The 24,999-nt window shown below is 45.7% G+C and overlaps 1 protein-coding gene across 1 annotated transcript in view; it reads left to right on the top strand.

Annotated features, from left to right (window-relative positions):
• LOC123841535 (transmembrane protein 132B) overlaps window positions 1–24,999 on the top strand; it is a 328,953-nt gene that overhangs the window by 110,140 nt on the left and 193,814 nt on the right. Inside the window, exon 2 of the mRNA XM_064578205.1 lies at window positions 6,400–7,291. Within this exon, the coding sequence (XP_064434275.1) occupies window positions 6,402–7,291 (890 nt within the window). The 5' untranslated portion in view covers window positions 6,400–6,401. The remainder of the gene's footprint in view (window positions 1–6,399; window positions 7,292–24,999) is intronic.

The following is a 24,999-nucleotide window of genomic DNA, read 5'->3' as shown; positions in this document are numbered from 1 at the left end:
TGACCTCATTTTAACTTATTACTTCTTTAACGACTTCATCACCAAGTTTTCCGATAACTCCCCTCCCCCACTAAACTGTGAAGTCAAATAAAATCAGTGCCCTGGCTGATTCAGTGCATATAGTTTGTGCTACTCCCACCAGATTCTGCTTTCACATTATCCACCTAGAGACTTCAGGTGGATTCATGATTTAAATGTAGTACCTGAAATCCACAAAAAGGGGACATCTATAATCTCACTACCAAAAAAAGAAAAAAGAGAAAAAATCAAGGTAATTCACATACCCATCACCCTCTGAGATGAATTAGCTTAATTGTGGTGATTATTTCACAAAGTATATATGTGTATCAAATCATCAAAGTGTACATCTTAAATATACACAATTTTTGTCAAAGATTCCTCAATAAAAAAGAATTAAATGTAAAAATGTGGACACACACATGGCATCTACATACACCCACTCACAGAAAACTAGGTGAAAGTATCCGTGACCGTGTATTTGATCTTGGGACATGGCGAGGGCTTTCTCGGCATGAAGGCAGTGGTGAATGTCATGAATCAAAAGATTGATACTCTCCCTTATGTTTTAAATATTGTGCATTGGCCTTTGATTGTCTCTGTAGAACATTTGTACCCCCAGATTTTGCCTGAGGACATGATAATCTCCAATGTCCTGTCCCCTACCTCTTTCTAAGCCCTTGGCTGGTTTGGGAAGGAAGCCTGTTCAAGGAGGGGGATGTGAAGGGTAGGATTTTTTTTTGTAAGGTGCTGTGTTACCCCCCAGGGGCCCTTCAGGAGCGCCCCACAGAGGAATCTCTCTCAGAGCCAGGAAAAGCTTTGCTTCTTGCTTTCATGTTATGGACAGCGTCCAACTAGTGACCTCATCCTGTGCTTTGAGAGCTGGGCAGTTCGGAGGCACATTGGCAGTTCTTCTGAGTCATGGCTCGAGCTCTTACAGGGTAGATGTTGCTTGCTGAGCTTTCCTGTGGCAGCAGAACATGGTGACTGGGACTGTGAGCTCTGCTCTAGAGCTGGCCTGCTTGCACGGAATCCCGCCTCTGCTGCTTACAAGCTGTGTGATCTCAGGCAGGTCACAGAAACCCCCGTGCTTCCGTTTCTCCATCTATGAGTGGGGAAAATAATCAAATCCTCCTAACCAAAAGATTGGAAAGATGAGGAGTCAGTCCCTGTATGATGCTGCATCGTAAGGATTATGTAAATGGTGATGTCCACGACGATTGCGTTGGCCCTGATTTCTCTGTATTTTATCTTTTCCTATCACTGTAATTTATAGTCCTATCTAATGCTTAATGAACTTGTTGGCATATGACCCAAGACTTGCCACCAAGGCAATGAATGACTTAGTTTTTGAGTAGACACAAGGCACCTACTGCCTACTCCGTGGTGTCAGTGCTGTTCAGGGGAGTCATCTAGGGAACACAGAAACAATCGGGCCCCGCCTGAGACCATCTAAATCAAACTGGTGGGCAGGCCCAGGGATGACTGATGTGTTTCCTACCCTGTGTAGGAAAGAGTTGAGAATTATCAGCTGTTAGTCAGGGCCACACTTTGACAGATCAGTGAGGAATGTGTCTTGCTGGTGTTTTTTAAAGACTTGGCCGCCTGGCCCACTGGAAGGAGAGCCTCCTACACTTGGCTGTCCGGGCCTGACTTGTCTTGCGTGAATTAGAAAAAGACATTCAGCTGCAGAAATGTCACAAGCCGTTGCTGTTCAGTGGGTGACCAGTAGCCACAAGATTGATAACTAGCTACCAGGTTGGGCTGGCGATGTTAGTGAACTCCACCAGGACCTGTGCCCTGTGGATTGCTTCATTCTGAGGTTCCGAGCCTGCCAAAGCTGCAGAGCATTCCTCCAGCACACCTTGTGCTCTCGGTGAACCTGAGCTTGATTCTCTTTCTGGCTCATAAGGAGCACAGTGATGAGCCCTGTTCATCTGGGCCTCCTAAGACTCCCTCATGTCATGCTTTCAGTTCCCACCTCCTCCGGACGGGTGGTGAGGAGCCCTCTAGGATATCAGCAGACTGGTCTACCTGCCAGTGGGAAAAACAATGGTGCCACTGTATGACGTTTGGGGATCAGAGGGACGGGTGATAGCTTCTCAGGCCGTGGATATATTTCTCAGCACAGAGTCCCATGGCTTTATAAAATACTCCTAAATTCAGATATCATATTTTGTTGCAACCTGGTTTGAGGATGAAATGAGGTCCTGGCAGCTGATGTTTATGGCTTTCCATATAAGCTCTCAAACAAAATTTGTACTGCATTTTGCTTGAGTTATGGTGGGGCAGGATTGTAAACCTCACACTGTGAGGTTTCAGATAAAATGCAGGCGTTGACCACAATAAACAAGAGAGGAGGCACAGCTTTAAATTTCTTGCAAATCAATTTTTGAGAGGTATAAAATATTGACAGAAATGATAAGAAAAATAAACCAATCCACAATGAAAACAGAGCATATTAAACTTGGCATATATTTTAATTTCCTCTTTTCCACATTTATAAATAAGTCAGAATTTAAACCTTGCCTTGGGCTTCCCCTACATTTTATGAGAAGGTGAAATTTGGACCCACCTCTTACTTCCCAAGTCTGGTCGGCTGGGCGTCCACTTTGCTCCGCTGAAGGGTGCTGTCATTGCTGCTCAATGCAGATGTTCCCTTGTTGCCATTTATTTCATGGTCAGATTCACCTAGAATTTAAACTCCTGGTTTGGAGAGGGGAAATAAACCAACAAAAAGCTAATTTAAATTTCCTATGGAAGGGCACTTCTGCATCGCTTGACATTGTCAAAATACAGATTGCCCCTTGGTGGTGGCAGTAGATGAGGCTAATTCTTCAAAGTAATTTCTACACCCCCCCACCCCATGTTCCACCCAAATCCTAGGCAATCCATAGGATACATTCTGGAGGAAACACGTGTCTGTATGATGAAAGTCAATATATGGTGTGCATGTTTATGGGTGTATTTCTTATGTGTTCTATATAACATTATGTGCATATATATATATATTTTAAACACAATTGGGATAATTTAAATAGAGTTTTGATGTCTGCTCTTTCACTTAACATGTCATAAGTGTTTTCTCATGACGCTTCATATTTGTTAAAGTCGTGGTGCTGATAACCACTCAATGTCATACACACACAGTATGGCTTTCATCATTTACTTAGTCATTTCCCTCGTGATGGGTTTATAGGTTGCTTCCGGCATGTTGCCGTGATAAATCATGCTTGTGACGAACCTACTTGCAGGTGGGGAATTGCTGGGATGGGCCTTTTTTAAGGGTGTTAATGCTCGGTTCCCTAATTGCTTCATGTATGTTAGATGTGCCAGCTCCTTGGGGCAGAAATCACATCTGTCTTGTCTCTGTGATAGCCCCACATGCCACAGTGCTGGATAGAAGATGGATGAGTAGTAGAGATAGATAGATAATCAGAGGAGTGGATGGGTAATAACCCTGCTTCTCCAGTAATTAATCTGACAAAGACTGGCCATATTGATGACACTTGAAAAGATCCATCCTCCCTCCTTCCCTCCTTGAGATATCATGACATATAAAAAGTATATATATTTAAGGTGTACAGTTTGAGGTTTTGATAGAAGTACTCATGTATACATAATCACAACCAAGCTAATTAACATATTCATTACCTCTACATAGCTACCGTGTGTGTGTGTGTGTGTGTTCAGATTTAATTTAAAATCTATCCTTTTAGGGGCGCCTGGGTGGCTCAGTCATTAAGTGTCTGCCTTTGGCTCAGGTCATGATCCCAGGGTCCTGGGATCGAGCCCCACATCGGGCTCCCTTCTCAGCCGGGAAGCCTGCTTCTCCCTCTCCCACTCCCCCTGCTTGTGTTCCCTCTCTTGCTGTCTCTTTCTCTGTCAAATAAATAAATAAGAAAAAATCTTAAAAAAAAAAACTATCCTCTTAGCAAATTACAGCATACAGTACAGGATTGTTAACTATGTCACATGCTCTGCATTAGATCTCCAGAGATTATTTATCTTGCAAGATTAAAACTTTGTACCCTTGGACCAACACTTCCCCACTTCCCCTCCCCAAATCCAGCCCCTGGCAATCACCATCCTACTCTCTGCTTCTGTGAATCTGACTATTTTAGGTTCCACATGCTAGTGAGATCATGCAGTATTTTGTGGAGAACTTGCTTTCTGAACACCTTCTTGCAAAAAGGATGCATCAGCCCCTACATGGTTGTATCTTTTCCCCAATCCCTAATTACAATTTTGTCATCCTCTTGGCAAGGAAAGCTCACCAAGGAGAGCCTTGAAAAGGGGCCCCAAAATTAAATCAATGGAAAGGTATATTTTGCAGAATTTGTAATGGCTGCAGAAAAAAAGTTACCAGGAGTTAGAGTCTGTGGAGTGGTATTTATTTGCCTTTTATCCTCTAGCAATGCTACATTTCAAAGACTGCTGCCTGGTTGCATTTCTTCTTGCACTGGCTCTAGGGTTGGAGATTTATTATTTCTGGGCAGGGAAGAAGCCCTGTCTGTTCTTGGCCTGATTTGCCAACCCTGGTTCCTGGTGGACTCTCTTTAGTTTGAAAAAGCTTGTTGGGTCTGTGTTTTCCCACTTGAAAGAAACAATCACACATAGCTATATATGTATACAAACACACATATACATGTTTATGTATATATTTTAATTAACAAAATAATACATAGTTGTAACAAATTTAAAGAAAGTAGAAACCTAGATGTCAAAAAGTGAAAACCTTGTTCTTTGGTTCTATAGACACACAAACATAATTATATGTACATTTATATATATATATACCACACATAAATATGGAACCTTAAAAAATCTAAGTAGGATCATATAGGATACATTTATAATTTTTTATACTTAGTGAGTGACATATTGTGGACATTTTTTCAAGTATGTCCATGTAGCTCTACCTCATTTTTCTTTTTTAAATTTTTTTTTAAAGATTTTATTTATTTATTTGAGACAGAGAGAATGAGAGACAGAGAGCATGAGAGGGAGGAGGGTGAGAGGGAGAAGCAGACTCCCTGCTGAGCAGGGAGCCCGATGCGGGACTCGATCCCGGGACTCCAGGATCATGACCTGAGCCGAAGGCAGTCGCTTAACCAACTGAGCCACCCAGGCACCCTATTACAGTTATTTTATAAGCATTTTATCCCCCCCTTGTACACAGCTTAAAAATTCCAAAGCTGTATTTAACATACATTTTATAACTTTTATTTTTTTTATTTTTATTTATTTTTTTAAAGATTTTATTTATTTATTTGAGAGAGAGAGAGTGAGAGAGCATGAGAGAGGAGAGGGCCAGAGGGAGAAGCAGACTCCCCGCCGAGCAGGGAGCCCGATGCGGGACTCGATCCCGGGACTCCAGGATCATGACCTGAGCCGAAGGCAGTCGCTTAACCGACTGAGCCACCCAGGCGCCCCTCTACCTCATTTTTCTTACGGTTGCCTATTACCCCACTGTAAAAATGTGTAGTTTATCTAGTCTCCTACTGATAAACCTTTAGAATGGTTTAAACTAATTAACAGTAAAATAGTAACAATAGCATGACTGATTGAGATTTATGTGTGTCAGCACTGTTCTGAGCACTTCATATTTGCTAACTCGTTACTCTTTACGATGACCCAATAAGGCGGGACTTACATTTACATCCTGCTCTGCGAGGGCATTCGAAGCACAGAGAGGGGAAAGCAACCTGCGAAATGGCTCAGTTAGGAAGCAGCAGAGCCGGGATTCTGGCTCCGGCACACGCACTCCTGAGTTTGTGTGCAATGCAAAATGATGCCGAGTGGACATCCCTGTAGATAAATCAACCTGTATGCATTCCCACTAGGATTTCAGAAGGCAAGCGTTCTACAAGTAGGAACGCTGAGCCATAGCTTCACCCTCATTTCAGTCAGAATCACTGAGCGGTCTGAATGTCCATGTAGATGCCGCGTCTGGGAGGGATGGGAAGAAGCGCAACTATCAAACGATGAAGCCGTAGCAAGTCCTATACAATGGCACGCTGCTGGCTCGGGTGGGCTCTGCAGGTGCACAGCCTCCTCTCTGTGGGGCGACCTAACAAAGAGGGCCGTGATCCTCTGCACTTGTCTTTAGAGAGCTGGAGGAGGCGATGTTTTCTCTTGGGTGAGGTGGGGGGTGGGACTGTGCAGCCACAGACTGTTGGGTCAGTGGTACATGAGCTCCTTCCCGCTCAACACTGGCTGGTTTGGAAGATTCCTGAAGAACCCTGTGCTGAGTCCAGGGGCGGCCCAGCGTGGCCGGGGGCGGATTGCTGGGCCGGTGGGTGCAGACTTCACTGTGTTGGTTTCCTGGCTTCTCAGGGCCTGGCCTTTATTCTTCCTTTGCCTTCCTTTCTCACACAGAGATGGAGAGCCGGGGGATCGTGGATAGCCTGCAGAGGTTTTCCTCCCTCCCTGCCTATCTACCCACAAGCTTCCACATCGCCGATGCGGAGCAGGCCTTCTTCCTTAAGGAAGCCAACCAGGACGTCACGAGGAACTCCAGTCTGCAGGCGCGGGTGGAGTCTTTCTTTGTCTACCGGGCCAGGACCCCCCCGGCCATCAATGCCAGCTATGGCCCATTTTCAGCAGAGAAGACAATCCCGCGGGAGCTCTTGTTGACTTCCCCGGCCTTTGGAAACATGGAGAAGTTTCCCTTCAACTGGAAGCTGAAATCCCACATCCTCGACAGCTCCATCTACTCCAACAGACCCAAAGTGCAGACCTTATTTTACATCACTGGGATGGACTGGAATGACAGCGACCCAGAGGAAGATCTACCATGCGTCAAGATGTTCGCCTTCCCCGAGGCCAGGGAAGTGGCGGCCAGCTGTCGGCTGCAAGGGGACCCGGGGCTGTGTGTGGCCGAGCTGGAGCTGCTGCCTGAGTGGTTCAGCTCTGGGCTGGACCTGGAGCCCGAGGAGGAAATCCCGGCTCTGCTGGGGGGCACTGCGATGGAGCTCTTCTTCACACTGTACCCGGCTGACCAGGCTGGCCAATGTCCACTGGAGGAGGATGGCAAGTGGGAGAACAACATCCACTCTGGCCAGGACAGCCCCCAGCAGGTGCCTCCAGCCCGGGAGAGGATCGGGAGTGTGGTGGTCTACCCAACTCAAGACGATCTGAAGTGGTCCCTGGTGAGCCTGGACGAGAACGTCGTCATCTCAGTACCCCTGAACCTCGTCCGGGAAGGGGACACGGCCACCTTTTTGGTCTCTCTGACCAGCAGCTCTGTGGCAGACCACTTCACTCTGAGGTAAGTGGCTTTGCTGGGTTGGACAGAATGGAAATCGACTTTTGGTCATCGATGAATTGTCAGTTAATAGTGGTGTTGCTCATCTGCTGAGTATCCCGTGTAGTGAGGAAACTGACAAACGCGGAATAGAGACCCATGCAAGACAGCAAAGTAAAGCAGGGTATTTGGGCGTGGGCCCTGGGCATCTACGTTCTCTAAAAGCTCCCCAAGTCATTCTGTTGTGAAGCCAGGACTGAAAACAAGTAGGCTGGCAGGTAAGCTCTCTGGTGATGCTCCGAATCTGTCACTGCTGGCCTGGACTTGCTGCCCTAAGTGGCAACTTGGTAAATGAATTCCGCTTTCCAACTACAGGGAAGAGCTTTCCAAGACAATGTGTCCGACCTCTCAGGTTTTCATCAAGTGAAGAATCAGTAAAGAATCCTTTGGTAAAGCAAATAAGCAGTCTCTGTATGATGAAGATGCAGTTTTAGGATTGGAAAAAGTGGGCTACTTCTCTGTGTTGGGGGGGCAAACCTGTCTTTAGCTTATTGTGCTCACAAAGCTTCGTGGATGGCAGTGGCCCTGCCCCTGCTGGCTGTGTGTCCCGGGGCAAATCGTCTAACCTCTCTGGGCTTCTGTTCCCTCGCTGGTGATGGGGATTATGATGGGCTGGACGTCTCGGGAGTGCTGTGAGGATCAGTCAGGTTAGGGAAGGTCTTGGAACAGCGTCCTCACCGAGTGTTAGCCGGTGGTGGTTTCCCCGGTGCTCAGATGCCGAGGTGGTGCCATGTCAATGAGGCCTGTTTTTCTGGTTGCAGGTGAGAAGTGGGATGCGTCGTAAGCCCAGTGTAGTCCCTTTGCTTCTGAGGGAGGCGACACAGATCACACCTGTTTGGAGGTGTGGATGCTGAGGCTCCGGCAGATCCCAGGCGGGTTTCCTAGGCTGCAGGAAGCCCAGTTCCTGTTGGAAGCCTCTTGAGTTAGTTTTGGTGATAACGGAGTCAGAACTTGGCTTGGACCCGCCCTGTGGTAGTCACTCCAGTGGTCGGGCTGCGGTGGTCTAAGCCCAGTTCTTGCTCTGCAGAGATTCCTTCCTGCAAAGCAGCATCAGATGCTTGCTCTACACCAAGAACGGCAAAGGTATGGATTCTGCACTTGTGCGGATGAGCGTACCTTCTGCCCGGACAGACACTGCTAGTCGATTGCGGCGCTTCGGCTGTCCCTCTGCATGGCAGACGTTGTTAGTGGACTCTGGTGCTTCAGCTCTCCCTCTGCCACGCCAGACATTGTTAATCAGTTTTAGCACTGAGTCCAGGACTCCTGGCAGCCCCTACATGTCCATGTGAGGTGGAGTGGTTGACACTTAACTTCTTTGCCATCCTTGGTGTAGCGAGAACATTGTTTGGTGAGAAGTTTGAGGAAAGGGAGAACAGATGGTCTGGTGGTCAGGGAAGCGTTGGAGCCTGGTTGGAAAAGGCATTTCAGGCCAGGGAAATGGCATAAATGGTACTAACTAACTTTCATTGAGGACCGAGAATCGTCCAGGCCACATTCTGAGTTGTTCACATGCATCAACTCACTGGGTTCTAACAATGAACAACCCAGGGAGGTGAGTACTGCTAATACCCCTATTTTTCGGAGCACGGAGAGGTTAAGTAGCTTGCCCAGGGTCACACAGCTAGGGAGTGGTGGGTGTGCACCCAGACGGTCGGGCTCTGGAAAGGCTCTAGGTGCCCTTCATTCCCTCGCAGCCCCCTTCCTGGCTGGAAGACAGGGGCGGGGGCAGCTGCCGCACCCAGGCTGTGTGCGCCCAACAGCCGTGCCAGAGCTGGGGGCTAGTTTAGGGAGGGGCAGGCTAGTGGGGCTGGAAGAGGACCCCACATGGAGACTGGGGAGGGCCCCGAGTGTCACCGTGGTGAGGGGCAGAAACCCCCAAGCTTCTTTCTCCCCCGCAGAAGCTGATGTGAGAGCTGAAACGGGCTCTCCCTCGGACTCCGCCTGGGGAGGTCAAGCACGAACTGTCAACCCCGGGGAAGAGCAGCCACGGGGCCTTTTGGTTTCAGCGCCGTCAGGGCGTCCTCCTCTGCAGAGCCCTCTGGGGCTTTCCCTCTCCCTTGGGCTCTGATGCTGCGGGGGCGGGAGATGGAGAGGGATGAAGAGGAGGCGGGTCAACCCAAGGAATGTCCCACACCCTTGTTTAAACTGCGCTTGTGGAGCCTTGGTGCTGCCCCGGAGAAAAAGCTCCTAGCCTAGAGTTTGCAAACTGTCGGCCACAGTGAGATCGAGGCCGCGTGCGCGCGTGGGTGCGCGTTGGCGCATTTGGCCTTCCCCGGTGTAAGAGCGCGGCCGAGCTCTGTCGCTGGGGGATTTCACTTAGTTTTCTCGGTGGTCTTGAGGCTCTGGCACCCCGGCCTCGGTTGGCTGCAGTGAGGCGTGCGTCGTGCCCTGCCTGGTTCCCCACCGCCCCCCGGCCTCCCCGGGGTCTCACGCCTGCCCTCTTCTCCCCCTTGGGTCATCTCTCCGGCTCCTGCGGGCGCTTGCATTGGGAGTCTCCTCAAGTACTGTTGGAAAAAAGGGAGCTGCAATGCTAAAAGGGGCTGGATTCTAATCTCTGCAGGCGGATGTCACCACCTCATTCACTGTGTGTGTCGGGTGCGTCCGCGTGACCGGCAGGTGCATCCCAGCCGGTGAGACGAGAGCCGAAGAGCGCCTGGGACACTGGGTGTTCAGCAGGGGCGAACTGATGCGGTTATTCACTATGGTTGATGCTATTACGGTGCTGTGATATATGAATTGATACTATTAATGCATACTTTACTTTTTTAAAAAGAATGTATTTGTCTGTTTTAGAGAGAGTGGGCAGCAGTAGGGGTGGGGAGGGGCAGAGGGAGAGAGAGAATCTTCAGTAGGCACCATGCTCAGCGCGGGGCTCAGGCTCACAACCCTGAGATCACGACCTGAGTGGAAATCAGGAGTCCGGTCCTTGAAGGGCTGAGTCACCCAGGAGCCCCTCACGCTTTACGTTTTTATGTGTCCGTGTGCCAGGCTCTGTGTTAACCCTTTATTTATATGCACTTTCTTACAGTATTATCACGGGCACCATACAAAGTATTATTCATGTCCATTCTGTGGATGCGGAAACAGACTTGGAAAGGTTAGGGGTTGCTTGCTGAAGTTGTGCAGCGGGGAGGCACTGGTTTTGGGGCCCGGGTCTGCATTCATGAATCAGGAGCTCTCATTTGAAACTACTCTCCTGGGCTGTTCTGCATGTCTAGGTGGGGACCAGTCTCTACCTATTGAACCTTTCTGGGTCAACATCTAGTTTCTTACCTTCATGCCTTCCTAGAAGGGACTGCTCCTTATTACGCTTTATTTCACGGCCACAGAAAAATGCACTGAAATTGTGGATCACCCGAACGAGAGCAAAGGCTATTTAGACAGAGCTTGCTACGCCCAGGGAGTCCGTCACCATCACTTGCGTTTGGCGGAGACTCAAGGGCAAGCAGGAGTTGGGGAGCTTATAGTGGAAAGCAGGGAAGGCTCAGGTCTGCTTGGGTCAGAGGTTGCTGGCATGGGGAGGCCAGAGGCAGGTTAACAAGAAGGGAGCATCTTACATGATGGCTTTTCCTGCTTGGCCCTGAGTTGGAAGCAGAGGCGATAAAAAGGGACGCTGGCAGTCCTGCACCAAGTTCAGACCTTTCTGGGCTGATGACCGCGAGGCCATGGTCTGGCTCTTTGTCCTGATTGCTGCAAGGTGGTGGGTCGGAGTTTTATTATTACATTTGGTCTGGTTGTTGTCCATCTGTATATACCATCTCTCAAAATAAAACACTGTTTTTAGGCCTAGGGAAATGTGTGATTTCCCAACATAACGGATTGTCTGTTTTAATGATGTCTCTTATGAATGAAATGTGACATATTTCATTCTGGCTCAGATGGAGCCCTGGATCAAAGTGTGAACATGCACAAGATTTGCTGAGATCGAATTTCAGAGCTGAAAACGTATGGAAGGGGAGATGTGTGTGTTTTCATGTGTCACGTTGCTATTTCAGACTGCATATTGTATTGGGGCCAATTTGAACAAAGTTGGGTTGATTATTCTCTAATGCCGGAATAGTTTCTCTTAAACATTAGTATCTAAGCCTGACCATGCATTGAAAAGCCTTTTGGCAAAGGGGTGGTAAAGTAGTTTGGAGGGGTTGAGGGCTGTTGGCAAGGCAATGCTGGGCTGGACTCAGGTAGATCTTTGTTATACTTCCAAGAAAGTTCAAAGTACTATGAAATTTTCCCTACTCCAAATATAATGTCCCTGAGGCTCAGAGAGATCCTGGAAAACTTTATGTCTGATTTATTAAAATAGCTCTCTCTCAGCTCACACAGAGAGCCTCTTGGGCTGACCTCCCATCCTGTTAAGCAGTGGAGCCCAGGGGTTAAGCTCATGGACTCTGGAGCCAGTCTGCGTGTTCGAATCCTGCTTCTGCCACATACCAACTGTGTGACCTTGGGAAAGTTACTTTATCTCTCTGTGCCATAGCTTCCCTGTGTACACACGGGGACAGTGGATGCTTTAAGTGACTATGAAGCGTCACCTTTGTGCTCAGACGATTCTTCCATTTCTTTCTTCCTTCCATTTCTTCCTCCCTCCCTCCCTCCCTCCCTCCCTCCCTCCCTCCCTCCCTCCCTTCTTTCCTTCCTTCCTTCCTTCCTTCCTTTTTAGAGAGGGATGGGGGCAGAGAGAGAGAGAGAGAGAGGGAGAGAGAATCTTATGTAGGTTCCATGCCCAGCATGGAGCCCGATGTGGGGCTCGATCTCACAACCCTGAGATCATGACCTGAACCAAAAGAGTCGGACCCTTGACCAACTGAGCCACCCAGGTGCCCCATTCTATTTCATTTGGTAGCCAGCCCATCATTCTGGTTGTTCAGGTCAAACACCTAGTAACTGTGATTGGCTTTTCTCATTCTCTGATACCCTACATATGAATGACAGCAGATGCTGGGGCTCTTCCTTTCAAATATCCAGAATCAAACTTCCTCCATTGCTGTGACCCAGGTACAAGCCAGGGTTCTCTCTGGGCTGGACACCTACAAGAGCCTCACCACCTCCTCCCTTGCCCCCTGAAGTCTCTTTTTGAGCAAAAGCCTGAGTCCTTCCACTGGCCCGCAGGCCCTGCATGATCTGGCTCTGTCGTCTCCTCGAGCTCTTCTGTTAGGACTCTCCCACTCACTCCATCAGCAACAGTCACCGGTGTTCTAAAGGACCCAACCCCCTCCCCATTTAAGACTGGACCCCCATCCCACTACCCCCTGCCCTGCTCTGATTTCTGAACGTACCACTTTTGTCAATGATGTGATATATCATTATTAACGGTTCACCTCTTCTTGCTAGAATGTGAGGCAGGGACTTTTGTCTCCTTTGATGTGTCCTAAGGACCTAGAACAGTGCCTGGCGCATAGTAAGTGCTCAGGAAACATTTGTTGGAGGAATGAATGAATCTGGAGGTACTGCAAGATGTTCTTCAACAAAGGGTATAAATTGTCAGGACTGTATGAATTCATGATGTAAATACATAAGAGTTTCATAAGTATTGAAGGTCTGGATGCTTTGAGGCTCCAATTCTGGCAAGAGTGTCCTGTTGCGTATAATGTGAGAACTGACTCACTTCTAGTTCTACATGGGCTGTGTCGGTATGTCCTGGACTTCAGTAATTCACACACCACCTTTGTGATCTTCTTGTCGTGTTCGCTACCACCACCTTCTCCCTTCATAAGTCAAGTCATATCTGGGTGCCTTCTTGCACTTTGTTTTGTTTTGTTTCTAAAGATTTTATTTATTTATTTGAGATAGAGCGAGAGAGCGTGAGCATGAGTTGGGGGGGCAAAGGGAGAGGGAGAAGCAGACTCCCCGCTGAGCAGGGAGCCCGATGTGGGACTCGATTCCAGGGCCCTGGGACCATGACTTGAGCCAAAGGCGACGCTTAACGACTGAGCCACCCAGGCCCCCCCTTCTTGCACTTTTTATTTACTATTTTTCTTTAAATCAAGTCACTTTGTAAAATATATACAAATACATTGAAGAAGGAAAGCTAACATTTGCCACCATAAATAGAAACCAGTGTAACTTTCTCGCGTGAAAGGGTCTGACAAAAATCAATTACAGTAACAACAACAGCAAGACAATACTAAGTTCTAAGTGCGTATCCTACATCTGCAGCCTAGTCTCTATTTCCAAGCGGGTTGAGCACGTGCTGCAGAGAGTGGGTTCACACTCCCTCAAGTTCAAATTCAAGTTCACATTCTCAATGGAGGGAGACAATAAACAAGCAAATGAGCAAAATCATACACAATTGAAACCTGTGCTAAGTGCTATGATGGAAACAATGCAGTACATTTAAATTTTATTTCATTTATTTTTAAAACCTTTTGTCTTGGAGTAATTTTAGACTTAGGGAAAAGTAACAAAAACTGCAGTTTCCCCTAATGCTAACATCACACACAGTCACAGCAGGAATTTAAAAACCAGGAAATTAACATTGGTATAAATTATGAACCAACCTACAGGCATTATTAAAGACTTCCGGTTGTTCCCATAATGTCCGTTTTCTGCTCCAGGATCCAGTGAAGGGCCCCACATTGCATAGAGGGGTCATATCACCTTAGTCTGCTGAATTCTGCTCCCTGGTCTTTTTTTTTTTTTTTTTTTTTTGCCCTCTTTCATGACCTTGATACTTTTTTTTTTTTAATTCTTATGTTAATCCCCATACATTACATCATTAGTTTTAGATAAAGTGTTCCATGATTCATTGTCTGTGCATAACACCCAGTGCTCCATGCAGAATGTGCCCTCCTCAATACCCACCACCAGGCCAACCCATCCTCCCACCCCCCTCCCCTCCAGAACCCTGTTTGTTTCTCAGAGTCCATCGTCTCTCATGGTTCGCATGACCTTGATACTTTTGAAGCATGCTGGCCAGTTATTTTTGAGAGTGTTCCTCAGCTTGGGATTGTCTGAGACTTTCTCACGATTAGGTTGAGAATGTGCCTGTTTGGCAGGAAAGCCGACGAAATGCTATGTCCTCAGTGTGTCATCGTGGGAGGCGTGTGGTATCGCGGTGTCTTATTCCCAGGGATGCTGACTTTGGTTACTTAGCTGAAGTGGCGTTTTTCCAGTTTCTTCACTGGAAATTTGCTTTCCCACCCTTGTAATTAGGAATCATAACATCTGGGAAGATACTTTGAGACTATGCAAATATCCTTCCTGACATTATATTTTCACTCATAAATTTCAGTGTCCATCAGTGGTGCTTGCTTAGAATGTGGTAATTTTTGTAAAAATTTATTTATTCATTTATTTTTTAAGTAAAAGCTCTGTGCCCAGCATGGGACTCCAACTCATGCCTCCAAGATGAAGAGTCGCATGTTTTAGCGACTGAGCCAGCCAGGCGCCCTGAATGTGGTAATTTTTAAATAAATCAATTAGAAATGAATATTACGGAAGAATCTTGGCTCTCCTGATCACTTCGCATTTGAATGTACATGAAGAAGTAGGCCAATAGCAGTTAGTCACCAAAGAAGTCATTAGGCTTTTTCTGCCAGGTTCTGAAACTAAGGAAGATTGTCTGTGCCCTCAGGGGATCTAGAAGGCTTTGAGGGGGCTGACGTTTTGACTTGCAGCATCACCTAGAAACACAAGGTACAGGGTAAGTCCTCGAGGAAGCGGTACGGACAGGAAGTGACACCAGAGAAGGGAGACCAGTGGAGTCCATGGGAGTCAACCAGGGCAGGCTTCCCGGAGGAGAGTGCAGAGGATGGGCAGCTTTTGACTAATTAAAAGAAAACAAGAGGATGTATGTATGTGGGTAGGACAGTGGAGGCAAGTTTTGGAAGTAGTTAGAATTAGTGAGGCTAGTGGTCAGGTTTCAGCTCCTCCTACTGGCTCTATGACCTCGTACAAGTGACTTCACCTCTCTGAGCCTTGCCTTCCTCTAGTATAAGAGAACTGGTAATAGCATCTGTCTTTCAGGATGACCGTGAAGAGTAAACAAGATAATGCAGGAGGGCACTTGGCAGCAGTTTTGCCTGGGATGCTTGGTGCTGCTGTGAGCAGCATCTAAGTGGATTCTGGAAGCTTCCTCCAGTACCCACTGTGGGGGACCTGATACCCATCACATCTACTTAATGAGCACCTGTCACGTGCCAGGCTTCCCATTAGATTCTCTCTGTGTTGTCTCGGCTCATCCTCATGACAGCTCTGGAACTTACCTGTTTCCGCAACTTAGAGATCAAGGAACAGGCTCAGAAACACTAGGTCACCTGCCCGACGGTCACATAGCCAGGAAGTGACAGAGCCAGGCCTCCAACCAGGCCTGCCTCCTTCAATGCCCATACCCGTCTCATGGTGCCCTGTTTCAAATGTTCATAATCTCAATGCTTACCTTCACACTTAAATAAATAGCGGCCTGTTTGGTGAATGTGACTTAGGTGGTACCCAAAATCCAGGCTTTATTAATTTTTTCCCCAAGTGAAAGTCAGATTTCCCTTGAGGAATCTGTGCATAGTCACAGGTGCTCTGACGTCTGCAGTCCTGAAGCCCAGATCAAGTCTCGAGCTTGGAGCTAAGATCTCAGTGGTGCTCGGAAAGGAAGGCAGGTGATTATATCCCAAACAGATCGTGACTTGTGCACCTTGTTTAGCTCGTTCCACATGTTATCTGCTGCATTTAGTGAGCCTGTTTCCATTAGTTAGTACATGACGCTTAGCCCCACCTCTGCCTCGTTTTCCCTCCCAGACTCCCTCTGCACTGGAGTCTGGGAGCTCTGACAGAGGATGGCAGGAATGGGTGTCAATTTCAGAGGCTTGAGGATTTTGGCTACAAAAGGGGATTTCGATTTGTGCAGAGAGCTTTATATCAGGTCACAATTTTGGAAAATTGGAGTATGCCTAGATTTTGGTGGCGGCTGAAATTTAGTGAATGCTTAGCTTGGGCCAAGCTACTCTTTGACGTTTCATGATTTGACCCTGGAGGTCATGGAGGGGTCAAAGCTAGGAGGTTGGAATGATTATCTTCAGGGCTCTCATACAGACAAGGAAACCCAGTATTGCTTCTGAGCCTCCGCTCTTCGGGATGTTCTCCTGCCCATAGGCATAGTGGAGTACCAGCAAGAACAGTGGCTCCTCCCTTGTTCCAGGTGTTTGTCTGCAGGTGGCTGGTGCGGGACTATGCCTGACCATGGCACCCAGACTCACAACCCTCTTTCTTCTCCCTGCTTAGGGTTGCCTTGTCCCTGAGGGCCATCTCCCCTATTGAAATGTTTGTAGGGCATGGCTCCACTGCATCCACGGATGGGTCTGGCACATCAGCACCAGGCTGTCAGCCCAAACATCATTGGATGATTATTTCTGTGCGTGTGTGTGTGTGCATGTGTGTGTCTCTGTCATCTGGTTTTGTTTGACCAATGGTAGGCATTGGCCAGAGACTAGACAGTTCAAAGAGAGAAAGGATAAGATGGCTAGTCTCCTTCTTCCCTTCCTGCTGAGCCTCAGAAAGACACATGACTTCCTCAAGGTTGGGAAGCCATGAAGTCAGGATTTGAACCTGGGTCTTTCCGTTCCCAGAATCTGAGTGCCTTGCTGCCATCCTCTGCTCAAAGAGGCTGCATCTTGAGATGGTTTTGCTGAAACATCCATCAGAGAGAATGGATAAATAAATAGCTAAATATTTATACAAAGACTTCATGTCACAATTGTTGGATACAGCTCTAAAATCTAAGGCTAAGGGGAAGAACAAAGCAAATTATCGGCTCATACCTACAGCAGGGTACAGTTCAGAACATGTGATACAATTCTGTTGGTTGCGTATAAATGCATTTATATGTAGTCAGAGGCCTAAAACATGTATGGGCATCATAACCTCCAGCATCGGGGGAGGTGGGCTGAAGGCATCCAGGGAACTTCAGCCATATCTGCATGTTTTATTTGTTAATCCTGTTGGTGGGAGATGTGGGTGCTCATTTGTTCATTTTATTATTCTCCATAGTCTTTTGGATGTTGGAAATATTTCATAATTATAATTTTCCCAGAATTTTATTATGAAAAATTTCAGACAGGGCAAAGTTGAAAGAGATTTATAGTGAGAATCCTTATGCCCCCCTCTTAGATTCTGCCATTAATATTTTAATATTTTACTGTTCTTGCCTTACTACTTATCTTTCCATCCAAAAATCCATCTTATTTTTTGATGCATTTGAAAGTAAACTGCAGATATTCATTCACTTTCCCCTAAGTAGTTCAGTGAGCACATCATTAGCTAGGATTCAGTATTCGTGTGATTCACATATAGACCAATTTATGGAGAATTGCCATCTTAACGATACTGAATCTTTCAGTACACAAGTAAGGCTTCTTTCTCCATTTATTTACATCTTTAATTTTCTTCAGAAATACTTTGTAGTTTTTTTTATTAAGTGTATTCTTTAGTATTTTAGTTTTTAATGATTATAAATGGCGTTGCTGATTTTATTTTCATTTCTCTAATTTTTCACTGCTAGTGTATACAAATACAGCTGGCTTTTAGGTAGTGAGTCTGTATCCTGTAGCCTTACCAAATCCACCTGTCTTTTTGTCTTTATGCTTAAAGTGTGTCTCTTGTAGATGGTATATACTTGCATCTTGTATTTTTATCTATTTGACAATGTCCGTCTTTTAGTTAGAGAGATTAATCCATTAATATTTAATGTAATTACTGATGTGGTTAGACTTGGGGGGTCACCAGTTTATTATTTATTTTCTGTTTCCTTCTTTTGTTGTTTCTCTGTTCTTTCTTTTGTGCCTTTTTGGGGATAATTTGAATGTTTTAAAGAACACAAGTTTAACTTTTCTATAGGCTTTTTAGCTGCACTTTCTTGAGTTGTATTTTCAGTGGTTGCTTCAGGGATTGCAGTATATACACTTAACTTTCACATTCTACTTTGAGTTATCACTTTCTGCAAAATGTAGATAGTAGGCCCATTTAACCACCCCTTTTATGCTTAAGTTATTTTATGTAGTTATGTAGACATTTTAAAATCCTTAGAAGACAATATTATAATTTTTGCTTTAAGTAGTTTCATGTATTAAAAGGGAATTAAGAAGAAAAAGCAAAAAAACCAAAATAGTTCTTTTGTATTCATCCAGACTTTTGCCATTTCTGGTGCTCTTCATTCCTTTCTGGGGGTCCCTGTCTTCATTTGGTGCCATTTTTCTGCAGTATGAAGGATTTCTCTTGGCAATATTTTTGGAATGCATATTTCTCTTTGTCAGTGAATTCTCTTTGTTTTCTTTTATCTGAAAATGTCTTTATTTTATCCTCATTCTAGAAGCATCTCTTTGCTATTTATGGAATTCTGGATTGGAAAGTTTTTTTTTCTTTTAGCACTTTAAAGATGTTGTTCCATTCTCTTTTGGTCTCCATAGTTTGTAGCAAGAAGACGGATAGTTAATGGAATTGTTCACCTGTAGGTAATGTGTTGTTTTTCTTTTGCTGCTTTGCTTATTGTCTTTGCCTTTCAACAGTTTGACTGTGATGTGCAGAAGCAGGTCTTTTTCATATTTATCTTGCCTTGGGTTTGCTGTGTACTTGATTTTGTACCTTTATGTCTTTCATCCACTTTTGGAAACCTTTCAAGCCATTATATATTAAATTTTTTTTTTCTGTCTCATTTTCTTGCTCCTCTGCATGTCAATTGTAGGACATCATTTAGATCATTTGCTATTATGTAATAGTTCTCTGTGGCTCTGTTCATTTTTTTTTCCCTGTTTTTTTTTTTTTAAAGATTTTATTTATTTATTTAATTGACAGAGAGAGACACACACAGCGAGAGAGGGAACACAAGCAGGGGGAGTGGGAGAGGGAGAAGCAGGCTTCCCGCCGAGCAGGGAGCCCAATGCGGGGCTCAATCCCAGGACCCTGGGATCATGACCTGAGCCGAAGACAGTCGCTTAACCAACTGAGCCACTCAGGTGCCCCTTTTTTCCCTGTTTTTATGTTTGCTCTTTTTACACTGGATAACTTTTACTGACTTATCTCCAAGTTCACTGAATCTTTCCTTTGTTATCTCTATTTGCCTATTAAGTTTATCCAGTGAAATTTTATTTATAGATATTGTAGTCTTTAGTTATAGATTTTCAATTTTGTTCTTTTACTGTAATTTTTATTTCTCTGCTGAGATTTCCTGGCTTTTCATTCATTGAGAGCATGCTCTTTTTATGTCACTGAGGATAGTTATAAATCAGTTTTATAAATCCTTTTCTGGTCATTTTAACATCTAGGTGAATCCAGGGTTGGTCTCAGTTGATGGTCTTTTCACTCTTGAATGAGACTTATTTTTTTAAATCTTCATATTTCGAGCAATGTTGTATTGTATCTTAGCTATTAGGAATGTCATGTTGTGGAGACTCTGGATTTTGTTATTCTCCACTGAATGAGGTCTCTTTTGTCTCAGACAGTTTGGAAGGACTGGAACTGGGAATCTCTTGGGTCACAACTCTAGTTTCCGCATAGATCTTATGTCTTTATTGAGATATTTTGAGGCTGATCTGCATATACACTGTTCAGGGTTCAGCCAGATATTGGCAGGTGTAATTTGGGCATGACCTCTCCTGCTCTTGCCCTTCCGTGATTCCCTTATCTCTCTTTAGCTGCCTCAGCTACTCTGGACTCAGTCCTGTGCTCCCCCAGCAGCACCCCCCACCCCCGCAAAAAATACCCCTTCTGCATCCCCTCTATGGGTGGTGCTTCCCCTGCCTCCCACAAGGATGACTGCACTGTCTTTCAGGCTAAATGCGGCAAAAATGGGGCAGTCCTTTCTTAGAGCTGTCCTCCTTCTCTAAGTGTGCACTTCCCACCATGATCTGTTCCTGTTCTCTCTCTAGTGCCTTCAGGTAGCTGCTTTTTACCTTATACCTAGGGTTGGCAGCTGCTGTCGGCAGGTGAGTGGCATCTTCCTCAGTCATTACCTGAAGTCAGTGTAGCCTGTTTATATTTAATGTAATTACTGATAGGATTGAAGTCTGCTGTTTTGCCATTTGTTTTTTATTTGTCTCATCTTATTTCTGCCCTTCTCTTCCTTCTTTCTTGATTTCCTTTGTGTTAATCAAATGTATTTTATTATTCCATTTTAATTAATCTGTTGGGCTTTTTAAAGCTATATCTTTTTGCATTTTAAGTGGTTGTTGTAGGGATTTAGTATGCATCTTTAACCTTATCAGGATCTAATTGGAGTTGACATTTTATTACAGTTGGTAAAATATAGTTACTTTGGAGCGGTATTGTGTCATTCTCACCTTCCTTTGTGCTATTATTGTGTATGTTGTATAGATATATATTATATTTTGACACTTTTAAGATTCCAGTTATTTTGTAGGATGTAGAATGTCTCTCAGTTTGGATTGTCTGATGTTTCCTCATGCTTAGATTCAGGTTATGCATCTTTTGCACGAATGCCACAAATGTGATGCTCAGCTCTCACTGCATCCTATTAGATGGTGCATGATTTTAATTTGCTCTGTTGCTGGTGATGTTCATTTTGTTCACCTAATTAAGGCGGTACCTGCCAGTGTTTTCCACTATGAATATACTGTTTTGCTGTTTGTAATTAATAGGGTTTTGTGGGGACTTATTATGACTCTATAAACATCTCATTCCTCATCAAACTTCCAATTTATCATTTGTTAATTTACATTTGCACGGAATTATGATTTCCTCTCATTGAATGGCTTTGCCCAGTGGAGGCAGTAGTGAGAGACTGCGGGGTGGGCAGGAGTAGAGAAACTAGGGTAATTATATTCCTCTTGTTCTTCTTCCTGATACGACTCTGGCAGAGGCTGCTTGCCCCCCCTCTGGCTTCACCTTCTGTAGGACACGTGCTCTCCTCCAGTTGACCCTGCCAGGATTTTAGTCCCCAATGATGGCCACAGTCCTGGGATTTTAGGTGACACCCCTCCCTCCCCGTATCTCTCTAGAATAGGGGGTGGAGTTGCTTCTTGCTGTTGCTAAAGCATGGGTTGCTTCACCATTCCCTGGTGGGTTCTTACTTTTCTGCCATATAGAACCAATTCTCTGTATTAAACTCCCTCTGTTGAGTTATAAAGAGTTGCTTCTGTTTTCCTAGCTGGACCTAGCAGGGTCTGCCACATAGAACCAATTCTCTGTATTAAATTCCCTCTGTTGAGTTATAAAGAGTTGCTTCTGTTTTCCTAGCTGGACCTAGCAGGGTCATCCTTTCACTTTGGGACATTGAGTTTGAGGTGCCTTTGGGACATTTAGATGGAAAGGTGGGAAGGCCTGTTAGATATATGTGTGTCCGAGGCTCAAAATTGATGTCTTTCCTGGAGACACATATTTAGGTATTCCTGGCAGTTTGATCATAAAAATTGAAGCCTTGGGAAGGATGAGATTTTCTGAGAAAAAATCATGAGAAGAAATGATAAAGGTGAGCCTTCAGAAGAACCACCAGGGAAGGAGCAGGAAAACCGGGGGAACGTGACATCACACGAGCCAAGAGAAGTGATGGGAAAGAAGGGTGGGTCAACAGAGTTGAATGCTGCCGGGAGGTCGGGCAGGAAGCGAAAATGATCCTTTGCATTTTACATGTGGAGGCCACTGGTGACTTTAATAAGATGCTCAGTGGATTCATGTGAATAAAAGCCAGATTGGAGGGCTTTGGGGGTACAGTTCTGACTTCAGTTATAATGCATGGGGTTCTGCTGGAGCGGACTGGCTGCTCCTCTCATAGGGGCACACAGTCTCTTGTTTATCACAGTCCTCTCTGCTCCCCACTCCTCCCCAAAACTGGGTAAAAATTCTGGGCCTAATTCCAATGTGTGTGTGTGTTGATGGGGGGAAGTCCCCCTCACCAAGCAACCCTCTGATAGCAACTCAACTCTGACACTCTCCACCCTGAGAGTGTATTAATCAGATCCTACAGGCTAAGGGCTCGGTCCCACAAGACTGCCCCTCCCCACTTCAGACGGCATTTGTGAGTCCAGGTGGTCACCCATGCTTTTGGCCAATTGGCCATACACTGCAGGTTCTCACAGCCCTCTCCATGGGTTTGGCTAATTTGCTAGAGTGGCTCACAGAATTCAGGGAATCAGTTTACTCACTAGATGACTGGATTATTGCAAAGGATATTAAAGGGTACGAATCAACAGCCAGATGAAGAGATACATAGGACAAGGTCTTGAACAAAGGAGCTTCTGTCCTCATGGAGTTTGGGGCCCAGTATGGCGGCATGTAGGTGCATTCTGGTTCAGCATCCTGGAAGCTCTCCAAACCCCATCCTTTTGGGTTTTTGTGGAGACTTCATTACACAGGCATGATTGATTAAATCATTGGTGATTGAACTCAGTCTCTAGCTTCTCTCCCTTCCCTGGAGGATGGGGGTGGGACTGAAAGGTCCAACCTTCTAATCACATGTTTCTCCTGGTAACCAGCTCCCGTCCTTAGATGTTGCCCAAAAGTCACCTCATTAACACAAGCTCAGATATGTTTGAAACAGGCCTGTTATGAATTATCAAGATACCTTTATCACTCTCGCCATTTAGGAAATTCTAAAGGTTTCAGGGGCTCTGTGACAGAAATGGGGACAAAGACCAAATATATATTTCTTTTTCTCCCTAAATATGTATTTCTTACTATAAGTCATGCTATCACAAAGGGCAAGTGATCTCTAAGGTGTATTAGTTAGGGATTCAGGTCAGCAACACGAAGAAACCCCAAAGAGCAGTGTTCTTACCCTCAAGACAGGGACAGATTTGGGGAAAGGCAGGAATGTGTGTAGATAGGTATCAGTGGATCAAGGATGTCAGGGCATTAACGATTGTACGATTCTCTTGACCTTTACCTCATTGCCACAAGATGGCTGCCACAGTTGTAGTCATAACATCTACATCTCACAGAGAAGGAAGGAAGAAGAGTGGGGTGGGGGGGATCATGTGGGCCTGAGTCTGCCCCTCTTTAAGGAGGCTTCCCAGAAGCATCAACCAACATCTTCTGACTAATGCTCAGTGGCCAGAATCATTCTCATGATCAAGCCTGTCCAACATGAGTAGGGAATTGCAGGTGTTTAACTGGGCATATAGCCAGTCCGCTTGCCCCAGATCAGGGGTTTCTTGATAAGGAAGCAATGGAGGATGGGTATTTTCTGCCACACATGATTTGGTGGATACAGGGAGGGCAGTATCTTCCAGCATCATTCCCAACATTTGTTTGGGAATAGGAGGGTGGGGTGGAGAGTGAACTGGGGACTTGGGGTGTCAGGGGGGATTCTTTCCCCTAAAGCTGAGAGAAGCTCCAAGTCCTGGTGGTAACATGGGACTGACTGATTTCCAGGGGCCTGAAGGAGCTCTTCAGTGTACCTTGTCAATTTCCGAGACACAGTTGGGCAGCCGTCTTACTTTTTAATAGAGTGGTAGAGAATTTTACTTAAAAGAGAAAGAATAAGTAATTCTGTGCATGGTAGATCCGCTCCTGGTAATTAATTTGGAGCTGGTGTAATTTGCTCTTTCAGCATCTTGTAGTTGTCTGCCAATGACTTGGGCAGTAAATAATTTTAGAGAAATTCAAAAGCGCAGTACTAATCAGAGACTCAAGCTACGCTTTATGATCTTTTCATTCTGATTGGTGGGGTATTGTTTGGTGCCAATTTCACTGGATTTCCAGTAAGAGTGCAGTGTCCTATTCATCTCTCTGTTGGCTCCTTTATTTTTTTTATATAAAGATTTTTATTTATTTATTTATTTGAGACAGAGAGAATGAGAGAGAGAGAGAGCACATGAGAGGGGGGAGGGTCAGAGGCAGAAGCAGGCTCCCTGCCGAGCAGGGAGCCCGATGCGGGACTCGATCCAGGGACTCCAGGATCATGACCTGAGCCGAAGGCAGTCGCTTAACCAACTGAGCCACCCAGGCGCCCCTCCTTTATTATTTTTTTAAAGATTTATTTATTTTTATTTTAGAGAGAGGGAGAGGGAGGGAGGGAGAGAGTGAGCAGGGGTAGGGGTTGAGGGAAGGGGAGAGAATCTTCAAGCAGAAGCCCCCTACCCCTGCTGAGCACAGAGCCTGATGTGGGGCTAGTTCTCACAACCCTGAGATCACGACCTGAGCTTAAACCAGGAGTCAGACGCTTAACTGACTGTGCCACCCAGGTGCCCCTCTCTGTTGGTTCCTTTATTTTTTTTTTTAAAGATTTTATTTATTTGACAGAGTGAGATACACAGTAAGAGAGAGAACACAAGCAGGGGGAGTGGGAGAGGGAGAAGCAGGCCTCCTGCAGAGCAGGAAGCCCGATGCGGGGCTCGATCCCAGGACCCTGGGATCATGACCTGAGCCGAAGGCAGACGCTTAACGACTGAGCCACCCAGGTGCCACCGAGGTTCCTTTAAAAGAAAAATACATCTCTACCTCCAGCGTGTTAAGATTGATTATCACTCACTGTCCTTTATTTTTTTAATTTTTAATTTTTAAAAAGATTTTATTTATTTATTTGACACAGAGAGAGACAGCTAGAGAGGGAACACAAGCAGGGGAAGTGGGAGAGGGAGAAGCAGGCTTCCTGCAGAGCAGGGAGCCCGATGCGGGGCTCATTCCCAGGACCCTGGGATCATGACCTGAGCCGAAGGCAGATGCTTAATGACTGAGCCAGCCAGGCACCCCTCACTCACTGTCCTTTAGTTAGAATTCATAAAATCTAGAGG

Source organism: Mirounga angustirostris, unplaced genomic scaffold (assembly GCF_029215605.1).
Source record: "Mirounga angustirostris isolate CCGP_5_RB_7025 unplaced genomic scaffold, mMirAng1.0.hap1 SCAF_14, whole genome shotgun sequence".
NCBI lineage: Eukaryota > Metazoa > Chordata > Mammalia > Carnivora > Phocidae > Mirounga > Mirounga angustirostris.
This window is presented reverse-complemented; position numbering and strand designations above follow the sequence as displayed.